Here is a 12,600-nt window from a genome sequence, read left to right on the forward strand (position 1 = left end):
CCTTTGCAACAAAGTAATCCCACATACTAAGTTCTGGAGGAATAAATTTTTCTCTGTAAGATGGTCTTTCTGCAGGCACTGGTGGTGGGGTAGCATCTTTTACAGGCCTTCCAGGGACCAGCATTCTCATGTTAAATCTCCTTCGGTGTTTATCTATGTCTTCAGAAGGAACAGGAGGTGCTGAATGAAATTTAAAGGTCAGTATTAGTTTATAGACTTAACCTTTCTTCTGCTCCTCCTCTTGCCATGCAATATTCTAGACTAATTTTAAACTTTCCTGGTTACAATGTATCAATATTCCATGGCAAGAGTCATGGCAAAGAAGCAGGGGGACATCATCCAATGAAGTTACTTGCTATACAGACTATTGGCTTAAGTAAATCCCTTAAGATGCATTAAGAGGAGCCAGAGATATGGCTTAGCAGTTAAGAGTACTACTCTCACAGAGGCCCCAAATTTGGTTCCCAGACCAATTTCAGGCAGCTCACAACTATACATACGTTTAGCTCCTGGGGATCTGACCACACTTCTGGGCTCTACGGGCACTTGCAGTCAGGTACATGTGTGCGTGCACACACACACACACACACAATTATTTTTAAAGATGCATTAAAGAAATGGCATACTCTGTAAGTATTTACAAGAGTGACCGAGTGAATGACTATGTGTTCAAGAACTGATTCAAGATCTGGGTGTAGTGGAGCACACTTTTAGTCCTAGCACTTGGGAGCCAGAGGCAGGAAGATCTCTAAATTCAAGGCTAGCCTTGCCTAATGAAATTCAGGACAGTCAGAGACACAGTGAGACACCCTGACTCAAAAAACAAACAACAAACAAACAAACAAAACAATGAAAAAACAAAACTGTTTCAAGAACATGTAGAGTATAAGGGTATACAGAGTATCTTTTTAAAATAGCAGAAGCACAAAGGAAAGGAGAAAAAGCAACCAGAATAAATGGTCAAAGGAGACTATGTAAATGAGGGGTAAAGCACTTATGTAGACAAGAGCTATCAGGAGAGTCTTAACAAGGCCAACTTGTAGAATCAGACCAGAGCCAGTCTGTGGACCTGATACGAGGTGCTCACCTTATGGGCAGGTCTCACTAAAGCTTCTTAAGCTAGTCCCATGTGAGGAACACTTTGCTTGGTTCATTAAGAGGGAAGTAGAAGATGGTGTGAGAAAGATATGAACGAGTATGGTAAATGGTACACACCAGAGGAAGAATTGTACATAAAGAAATATCATAGTAATTTAAGAACTAATTGGATATGGAAGAGCCACAAACAGAACAAGTCCAAACAGCCATATTTTTCAAAGCACATCCAGAATATTACCAACTTTAACCTCCTTGTATTATTTTATAAATCTATAAACCTAAGGTAAAACAGAGCTGGGCAGTGACGTCATATACTTTCAATCCCAGCACTTGGGAAGCAGAGACAGGGGAATATCTGTGAGTTCAAGGCCATCCTGGTTTACGAGGTGAGCTCCAGGACAGTCAGAGCTACACAGGGAAACCCTGTATTGAAAAACCAAAGAAAAGAAAAAGTATACAACTCACTGGTGTCTCCTCCGTTTATAATGCTGTACAGTGCCCACTTAAATGCAGTTCAAATGCAGTATCATCACAGGTGGACCCACAGGCCCACAGGTGTCCACTCTAGACATGTCGCACAGGCAGAGTTAATAACATGTGCTCTGTATGCCTGGTTTCTTTTGACCTAAGTTTCTAGATTCATGTACATTACAGTATATATTAGTAGTTCATTCTGTTTTAGGCTGAGAAACCCTCTACTGGGTGTAAATATCACACTATTCACCTACTTAGTTTTATCCATAATCATGTACTACATATTCTAATGGGCTTCTTTTTTTAAGATTTTTTTTAATTTTTATTTTATTTCACATGCATTGGTGTTTTGCGTTCATGTATGTCTGTATGAAGGTGTCAGATCCCCTAGAACAGGAATTACAGACAGCTGTGAGCTGCCATGTGGGTGCTGGAAATTGAACCCAGGTCCTCTAGAAGAGCAGCCAGTGCTCTTAACTGCTGATCCATCTCTCTAGCCCCACCAATGAGTTTCATTATGAATACACTTTTGAACATGTATATAATGCAGTGAGATGAATTCACCCTCCATGACTGTTTTTGACCACCTCCCACTCTGCTAATTCTCCTCTTCTGCTTCATGCCTTTTTTTTTTTGACAAGGGCTCACTATGTAGCTCTGGCTGGTATGGAGCTCACTATTAATATCTAAAATGGTCTCAGGAACATAGATACACCTGCCTCTGACTCCCAAGTGATGGGATTAAAGGCATGCATGACCACACCTTTTTGTTTATGTGTGTACAAGCCAATGAGTTTAATTAAGTTGGCTTGCATAGGCATGGGTTATTTATCCACTTATACTTGATGGTAGCCCACAATTATCAAAGCATCCTTCCCAGGACCCCTACTTTTATTCTGCTGCATAGCTGATTCTCCACAAAGTAGCGAGAGTGAAGAAAACCTAAGTCTATCACTACTTAAAATCCTCCATCACTCTCTCTCTTTCCATAGAGCAGAAACTCAAGTCTATATCATGATTCACAAAACCCTCCTCCACTCTCCCATTGATCAGAACTCTGATGGCTTCTTAGAAAGGAAATTCGGTCTTTCCTTTGCTCACTGTTCCTTCCATCTGCCCAGAGTGTCTGGACATCTAGATGGTGGAATCGCAGACCTCCCTAGGGATCCACTGCAAATGTAACCTGATCAGAAACACACCTCCTCACCACCTCACTAAAGCGGTCCTAACCCCTCCTCACCATTCTCTTCGTACTGCCCCTGTTTGTCTTGATCTTCTCACACTCCAGACTAGAACAGTCTCCAAAAGATAGCACATTTGGGGAATGAGTGGATACTAAGATGAAGGCACTCTCAGAAGTCTGAAACCTGGACGACTTAATGGAACGCATTAACACAAGTAGGAAAGGGAAGCTCAGTGGGCGAACGCTTGCTTAATGGGCACAAAGCACAGCTCCTCAGCACTGACAGGAAGTATCTCATATCTACCATAAACAAACAAAAAATGTGATTTAGGAGAAAAATTTTTAAATTTAAAATGTGCTGCAATTATGTAGGACTAAAGAAGGGTGGAAGCAACAGGAGCTGGTGAGATCACATCCCTCACCACACCTGAACTAAACATGGGCCTTAGGACAGAGGTGAAAATGAGTCATTTAAACTCTTCATGAGACTTGTTCCTTGTCTGTAATATAACATTCCTTTTCTGTAGATGAATTACGGTGCTTTCTACGTTTTAAGGAAAAAACTTCCCTCCCCTTACCCCACGAGCTTAAAAAGTGGGATAAAAATATATTCCTGACCATAATAAAGAAAATACACACACACACACACACACACACACACACACATGGTTTTTTGTTTGTTTGTTTTTTTCAGTTTTAGTCAAGACAGGGTTTCTCTGTGTAGCCCTGATTGTCCTAAAACTCACTTTGTAGACCAGGTTGCCCTTAAACTCACAAAATCTGCCTGCCTCCACCTCTCTTGGAATTAAAGGCCTGTGCTACCACCGCCCGGCCACACACCTGGAATTTTTAAAACTGTATTTACATAACTATAAATTTAATCTGAGGCCAACTGCAAACAGTGCTGGGGACTTCCATACAGCTTTTGTTTTCTTTTTCTTTCTTTTTTTCTTTTTTTTTTTTTTTTTTGAGGGTTTCTCTGTAGCTTTGGAGCCTATCCTGGAACTAGCTCTTGTAGACCAGGCTGGCCTCGAGCTCACAGAGATCCGCATACCTCTGCCCCCACCCCCCCAGTGCTGAGATTAAAGGCGTGTGCCTCCACCGCTGGCCCTTCCTCACATCTTTAATGACCTCATTTTCTCTACACTGTCCCTCCCTTACTGTTACCTTTATTGCTGTTTCTTATTCTCTTCAAACATGTACTGGTTTTCCAACAACAAAAATATTACTTCTATAACAAGAAAGGAAAAAAATTCTAGCTTTATTCTAATTTTAGCTATTTATTTTCCTAAAAAAAAAAACCTACTACATTCTTAAGGTAAATAGCTAAGACATTCAAAATCTTACTGTAACTTTGGAAGTTACTTATATACAAATTTGTATCATATTTATCTTACCTGCAATACTTTCTGATTGTCTCCGAGGCTTCACAACAAGTTTCACGCCCCCTCCAAAAACAGCAGCCCACATTCGATTATTTAATGGGTGGGCTGCAAGCCGAAACAATTCGTTGGAGGAATTTGTGGCAAGTGCATGTATCAGTAAACTTAAGTAAACAGCAACAACAGCTTCACACAACAGAACATTCAATTTTGGCTGGTCTTCATCTTGGGCAGAACTCAAGAGATTAATAAGTGAGCTCACACCTGTAACAGCATAGAATATCATAAAAAAATCAGTACAATGTACAAAAAGAAAAAAGGCACACATATTTGCAGTTTAAATTAAGTACCTATTCTCTATAAAACAGCATTTTTATAAGTATCAAAATAATTAGGAAAAATGAATTATAATCTATTGCATGATAGATTATAGCCATAAAACAGGTCAGTTATAGACTACAGAGAAGAAAGGAAAACTCTTCCTTACAGCAGAATTCCAACTTCATAGCCATGGTAGTTTGAATGAAAATGGCCCTGCAGACTCATAAGAAATGGCACTCTTAGAAGGTGTGGCCTTTTGGAGGAAGTTTATCACTGGGAGTGGACTCTTAGGGTTCAGAAGTCCATGCCAGGCCCAGTGTTGTGTTCTCTTCCTGTCGCTTGCTATTCTGGGTGTAGAACTCTCAGCTACCTCTCCAGCACCATGTCTGCCTGCATGCCGCCATACTTCCTGTCATCACAATAATGGACTAAACCTCTGACCTGTAAGCCAGCCCCAATGAAATGTTTTCACTTATTGTAAGAGTTGCTATGTCATGGTGACTCTTCTGGCATTAAAGCCCTAAGACACTGGTGAAGGAGAATAGGATTAGGAAGTCCCCATAGAGTCACTCCACAATCTTTCTGGCTTAAACAGCAATCAGCACTGCATGCTAAAACTGCATATTCTGTTATTTCAAGTGTTACTAATTAATTATGAAGGAAGAAAAGCAATAACTTTATAAAGGAAAACTGACAAAAACACCTTATCAAGCAATCAAGTTAATAACAAGTAACAACAGCTAACAGCAGATGACACTTGAACAATGAAAAGGGCATATTTTTTCATGATTTCTCTCTCGAAACACCTGAGTCCAGACACAGCAGCAGTACACACTCATTGAGTTCAGACACAGCAGCGGTACACACTCACTGAGTCCAGACACAGCAGCGGTACACACTCATTGAGTTCAGACACAGCAGCGGTACACAGCGGTACTCACCTGAGTCCAGACACAGCAGCGGTACACACTCATTGAGTTCAGACACAGCAGCGGTACACACTCACTGAGTCCAGACACAGCAGCGGTACACACTCATTGAGTTCAGACACAGCAGCAGTACACAGCGGTACTCACCTGAGTCCAGGCACAGCAGCGGTACACACTCACTGAGTACAGACACAGCAGCGGTACACACTCACTGAGTCCAGACACAGCAGCGGTACACAGCGGTACTCACCTGAGTCCAGACACAGCAGCGGTACACACTCAGGCAAGAGACCCAACTTAGCTATGATGCCTAGCAAGACTGTACCAAAACCCTCAAAAAGTAACAATGGAACAAAGAAAAAATGGAAGTGAGGGAGGAAGGAAAGGGAGGGCAAGAGGAAGAGAAGAGAGGAGGGCATGGAAAAAGAAGAGACTTCAGTCATCATTCAAGGAGACTAATAGGATTATCATAGCTAAGGTTAGCTTGGCCATGAAAAAGGCTCCAAGGTGGCGATGGTGAAATCTGGCAAGGTTTCAAGTAGACAACAATCCGCTATATCTGCTATCAGCATTGAGATGTTAAATTTGCTAACCATCCTGCTTATAGCTGAGAAAATCTGTTCTTATATAAAAATACACTGAAATTTTTAAATAGAAAATAGTATTTAGCCTAAAAGCAAACCCCAAATATTTGAGAAAAAATACCCTTAGCTACACACACATAGAAAATAAACAAGGAAGCCAGGTGTGGTGGTGCATGCCTGCAATTCCAGAAACAGGAGGACCACTGTAAGTTCAAAGTCAGCTAGAGCTATACAATAAGACCTTCTCTTTAAAAAAAAAAGTAAAAGAGATGTTATTTTAGTCACTGTTCTATTGTGTGAAGAGACACCATGACCAAGGCAGCTTATAAAAGAATGCCTTTTGATGTGGGAGTGATTTCTTATTAATAAAGAAACTGCCTAGACCCATTTGATAGGCCAACCCTTAGGTAGGCGGAGTAAACAGAACGGAATGCTGGGAGAAAGAAGCTGAGTCAGGGAGTTGCCATGGTTTTCCCACTCCAGACAGACGCAGGTTAAGATCATTCCTGGTAAGCCAGCTCGTGGGCTACACAAATTAATAGAAATGGGTTAGATCAATATGTAAAAGCTAGCCAATAAGAAACTGAAACTAATGGGTCAGGCAGTGTTTAAAAGAATACAGTTTCCGTGTAATTATTTCGAGTAAAGCTAGCCAGGTGGCGGGACACAGCCCGCAGCTCCGTATTTCAACAGCCTTTGATGGGGAGCGTGCTTATAGTCCAGATAATTAGTCCATGAACATCATGGTAGGGATCATGCAGGTGCTGTGGAGCAGCTGAGAGCTAGAAGGTGCAGGCGGAGAGTGTGAGACTGAGCCAAAGCCCACACCCAATGCCAAATCTCCTTCAACAGGATCACACCTCCTAATTCACATACCCAAACAGTTTCACTAACTGGGGACCAAGCATTTGAACAGGTGAGCTTATGGGTGTCATTTTCATTCATGCCACCACGAGAAGGAATGAATGATAAAGCAACCATGTTAAAATGTCAATAGGAGAACTAACTCAAAATGACCGCACAAAAAAAATTTTAGACTCCTTGGAACTTTTTGCAAGTCTGAAATTATTTCAAATAAAGAGTTAAAACAGGTAAAGCCTTGGCAGTGCACACCTTTAATACCAGCACTCAGGAGGCAAAGGCAGGAGGATCACTCTGAGTTCCTCCTGCCAGCCTGATCTAAAGAGCAAGTGCCAGGACAGGCTCCAACGCTACAGAGAAACCTTGTCTGGAAAAAAAAAAAAAAAACAAAACGGAGTTAAAACAAACAAGTTTCTAAAAACTGTTGCCTGCGTCTGCCGCCGCCTGCGTCTAAACTGTTGCTTAAATTAATTTTGAATACAAGAAGATATGAACAGAATGGAGAAGGTTCTTGTTTTATTGTGTTTATGTCTTGTGCACAGTGTGTACAGATCAGAAGAGGGCATAGACATTCTGGAGCTGGAGTTACAGACAATTCTGAGCCTCTGACCTGAGTGCTGGGATCTGAACTTTAGTCCTCTTAAGAGCCGAATCATCTCTCCAGCCCAGAGGGAAGGTTTGAAATAACTATGTGGAGAGTGTGAAAGAACACTAACCAGAGGAACACAGCATGAAATAGACACCAAAGAACGGTCACTTCTGCTCTGGTATATAAATTACACTCTTAAATAACGGTGTCTTCTCTGAATCTATGACAGCATGTCTGTCACTGATGAGACTCCATCCCTAAATTCCAGGCAATGAAAATGATGTGCTCATGAAGTGTTGAGCTCTTATTATGCTGGTCACTACAGCTATTTAAGTTTAACTTTCTTAGCATTCTCAAAATACTTACTATGGCACTTAAATGGCTAATCCACAGCAGAAAACATTAACAACAAACAAAATTTGCCAACTCAAAAGAAAAAAATACCAACTCTTCAGAAACAACAGGAAATTTGTCAATAGTTTAGAAAGAAATTTAGGTGGGGTGCTGGTGGCACATGTCTTTAATCCCAGCACTTGGGAAGCAGAGACAGGTGGATTCTGTGAGTTTGAGGCTAGCCTGGTCTATAGAGTGAGATCCAGGACAGTGAGAGCTACATAGAAAAACCCTATCTTGAAAAGGGAAAAAAAAAAAAAAAAAAAAAGGAGCAGCTTGGGAACATGACACAGTGGGTAAGGCGCTAAAGCACAAAGGAAGGACCTGAGTTTCAGTCTCCACAACCTACACAAAGCCAGGAGTGGCAACATGTCTGTAACTGCAGCGCTCCTATCAGGAGTGGGGACATGTCTGTAACTGCAGCGCTCCTATCAGGAGTGGGACATGTCTGTAACTGCAGCGCTCCTATCAGGAGTGGGACATGTCTGTAACTGCAGCGCTCCTATCAGGAGTGGGGCATGTCTGTAACTGCAGCGCTCCTATCAGGAGTGGGACATGTCTGTAACTGCAGCGCTCCTATCAGGAGTGGGGCATGTCTGTAACTGCAGCGCTCCTATCAGGAGTGGGGACATGTCTGTAACTGCAGCGCTCCTATCAGGAGTGGGGACATGTCTGTAACTGCAGCGCTCCTATCAGGAGTGGGACATGTCTGTAACTGCAGCGCTCCTATCAGGAGTGGGGCATGTCTGTAACTGTAGCGCTCCTATCAGGAGTGGGCATGTCTGTAACTGCAGCGCTCCTGTAGCAAAATGAGAGAAGGACACAGGAAAACCCCTAAAAGTTTTGGGTTAGTATAATTATATTTTATTTGTGCTTTAATAAATAAAGCTTACCTGAAGAATAGAGTACAAAGCTAGCCACACTAGTCAATCAGACAAGCCAGGCAGTGGTGGCACACACATTTAATCCCAGCAGCCACATAATCCCAGTTAGCCATAGAGGCGGGGCAGTGGTGGTACACACCTTTAATATTAGAACTAGTGAGGAATATAAGGCAGAATGAAACCAGAACTTGCTCTTTTTTCAGTCTGAACATTTCGTAGAGGTAAGAGTTCACTAGTGGTTAGCTGCTTTGTTTTTTTGATCTTCAGCTTGAACCCCAATATCTGTTATTGGGTTTTTATTATTCTTGCTAAATCTGGCACCCAACTTTGGGGGTACAAATTCACAAAAAAGTCATTTAACTATGGCTTTGCAGCCACCAGCATAGGCTGGAGTTTCACACAGCTGGAGTTAGCACCCTACAGGCTAGGTTTTCCTTTTTTCTTTCCTGGTGGGCTTTCCCTGAACCCCCTTCTCAGGCTGCTGTCAAACTAGGTAAGCTGCCTTGAAATTCAATCAAGCTTTTACTATTCTATGCAGAAGCAATAAGCCTCACATCTTCATCATCACTGGCAGCAGATTTGGTGAGAAAATTGGGAATTCTTTAAGGGAGGAATTAGTTCAAAGGGAGAGTTTTTCCCACATTAAAAAATGGAAACAAAAGTATGATAGAGAAAGTTAGATCTCTGTATGATTATTTAATGCATGATTTAAAAATAGAACAACTGAATGAAGGGATAATCAATTTAACTGGGATTGACATACTATTATCATTTTGATAATCCTTGTTGGTTTGATAAATCTTGGTTTATCTCTTAAAAAGTTTTTTGGCTTGACTGTCAAGATACAGGCCTTAGAAAAACATAATAAAACAGACCATAGATATATTCAGATCCAATCAGAGGAATTTAATGAAGAACCAATTTCAGCATTGCATTATAAGGTTAGAACGAAACAGCCTAAGGTTTTCAAACAACCAACCTTAATATATCCAGTAAGTTTACAGGAATTGCCAAATGATAGAGGCTCTGTAAGAGCTGACTGGACTCCTGTGCCAATGTTAGATTTAAGGAGATTCAAGGAATTGAGTCTCAAATGGCATGCATTCATCTTTTGTGAAGCAAATGTTAAATTCGTGGTCACTCTGTAATAGAATTATTCCTAAAGACTGGATAGACTTAGTTAAACCTGTTTTAGAGCCTGGTCCACAGTTACAACAGAGTAGTTGGTACAGAGAAGAGCAGAGTAAAGCTAGAGATAGAGAAATCTCCCAAGATCAACTTCTTTGAGAAGGAGACTATGTTACTATAGAAAGGTGACTTTTATGATGACCACACCATGGCTTTATGCCGCACAAAAGCTTCTAATGCTTGGGACTGCAGAAGTAGGAAAGAAAATTGAGTCATTTACTAAAGTAATACAGGGTCCAAAAGAAGCCTTCACAGATTTCTTACAAAGATTAAATTCAGAAGTAAATAGAATGGTACCAAATTCAGAAGCTAGACAAATAATAATTGAATCGTTGGCTTTTGAAAATGCTAGTTCTCAATGCAAATGGATAATTAAGCCATTAAGATCAGCACCACTAGAGGAATGGATCCGAGATATAATCAAAATTGAATCCCATGACCATGATGAAGTTTGGATAGGTGTTTTCCAGAGCTTTGAGGAAAAACTGAAATGTCAAGTGTTTCAATTTTGGCAAACATGGTCACCTTAAAAGGGATTGTAAACAGGGCATTCCTATAAATAATGAATATTGTTATTATATTGTTTAACAATGTTTATTGTTATTATAAATCACAATACATAAAGAACACCCCTTCCTTCTGGATTATATGGAAGGTGTGGCAAAGGCAGGCATTGGACTAATTAATGTAGATCAACAAGGAATATTGAAGGTAATCCTTTGCTGCAGGGACACTCTATGAGGGGCCTCTTGTAGGCCCCTATGTCAGATCTGGTTCAGTCATTTCCTGTCATCATGGAGAAAACTCCTTCCCAGAGCAATTAAAAAACCCTAATGCCTACTGTAAGAAACCATACTGTTCTGGATAACAGAATAGCTATAGAAGAGAGAACAAAAAAATTCAAGAGAAACCATAAAGCAAGTATTTTGGAAAACTTCTATAAATGAACAAAGACCAAAATTAAAAATATGAATAAATAACACTGTCATTGATGGTCTGATAGACACAGATGCGGATGTAACAATAATCTCACCAGAATTTTGGAATTCAAATTGGCCTCTTCAAGAGGTAAATATTTAGATTTTAGGGATTGGAACTTTATCTCAGATAAAACAGAGTACAAGATGGGTCAAATGTACAGGGCCAAAAGGACAGAGAAGAAAATTAAAGCTATATATATATGTGGCTAACACAGCAATGAATTTATGGGGATGTGATTTGTTACAGCAATAGAATACTGAGATTAACATGCCCCCAAACTTAGAAACAGACATGAATTAATGTATGTTTCCTGGAAAAATATTAGAAGGTTTTATAAGGAGCAGTCACTGACCATTCAGGTTGTACAAGAACAGGGCACAACAGCTGCTGATCTTCCAGATATACCACATACTCCTACATGTCAGGCAGTTACAGAAAGATAAAACTGAGCTCTAAAGGATATGTTAAATAAACAGAAAGGGATGATAAAGACCCCCATAAATAAATTACCCCACAATGATGATTCCTCCAGGCCCATGATAACACCACTAAGATGAAAAAACACCACCTAAAGATTGGCTTTGAACTACAAACTGCTCTGAACAATTTTGAGGTCCCTGGCTGAGATGATACAGCCTCACAGACTACTCTAGCCAGGACTTGAGACAAGCCCTATACTTTCCCATTAGGTAGAAACTGGACAACAAATGATACACCTACCTCTCCCCAGACTTGACAATTAGCCCAATTTTTTCTTTTTAGGGTACCCTAAAGATGCCATTGCCTCCAGACAGCAAGAAGTGAATATAAGAATATGATGCTCATATTCCCAAGAGGTGTGATGGGTGGTTTTTGGTCTTTCATTTGATTATGGATATTTGTCATTGTTTAGGGGTGGCAGTTACAATCTGTTATTGGTTACAGTCAGGAGGAAAGTTGAACAGAGTTCTTGTTTTAAAAAGAGAGAGAAAAGGGATATGATAGGATAAAAGGGTAGATTATTGAATCTACTCTAAAAAGAAAAAAGGGAGGATAAAGATAAGATAAAAAGGTAATTATTAAATCTATTTTTAAAAAGCAACTACTAGGTTTAAATATTTTATATTGGATTGGACTTTTGTATATTGTAAGCAAATTTTGTATCTTAATACAAAATTGAGATTAACTTTGTTAAAACATACTGTACATATGTTTTTAATCTTGTTCAAGGTATTGCACCTATACAGCTCATTTAACAACGTAATGCAAATTTCTAGGTCTTGAAAGTTATTATTGCCAACTGTTCAGGATAATAAGGAAATGCAGGTTAGTAATTAGTTACCTATTATAATTAAACTTATAGTCATATTAGGTATGTTTTCTTTATATATATGTATTTATTTTTTTTTAAAAAACTATCTTTTCTCATTTTACATACCAATCCCAGTTCCCATTCCCTCCCCCTCCTGCTTCCTCCACCTTCCCCCTCACCCTACACCCCATTTATTCCTCGGAGGGTAAGACTTCCCATGGGAAGTCACCAAAGTCTAGTACGTTGCTTTGAGGCAGGACCAAGGCCCTCCCCACTATATCTAGGCTGAGCAAGGTACCCTCCAAAGAAAGTGGATTCCAAAAAGTCAGTACAAGCAGAAGGGATATCCTAGTCTCACTGCCAGTGGCCCCATAATCCGCCCCAGCCACACAACTGTTACCCACATTGAGAGAGCCTAATTTAGTCCTGTTGTAGTTCCCTG

At 40.3% G+C, this 12,600-nt stretch overlaps 1 protein-coding gene across 4 annotated transcripts in view; it reads right to left on the bottom strand.

The window, feature by feature from the left end:
• The window catches only part of Dmxl2 (Dmx like 2), a 122,147-nt gene that overhangs the window by 22,977 nt on the left and 86,570 nt on the right, over positions 1-12,600 (bottom strand). For all 4 annotated transcript variants that reach the window (XM_041638391.1, XM_041638393.1, XM_041638389.1 and 1 more), the window contains exons 28-29: positions 4,153-4,401; positions 2-180 (exon numbers count right to left, since the gene is read on the bottom strand). In XM_041638391.1, the coding sequence (XP_041494325.1) occupies positions 2-180; positions 4,153-4,401 (428 nt within the window). The remainder of the gene's footprint in view (position 1; positions 181-4,152; positions 4,402-12,600) is intronic.

This window comes from Microtus oregoni, unplaced genomic scaffold (assembly GCF_018167655.1).
Source record: "Microtus oregoni isolate MIOR12 unplaced genomic scaffold, Mior012 000055F_ref0000237, whole genome shotgun sequence".
Taxonomy (NCBI): domain Eukaryota; kingdom Metazoa; phylum Chordata; class Mammalia; order Rodentia; family Cricetidae; genus Microtus; species Microtus oregoni.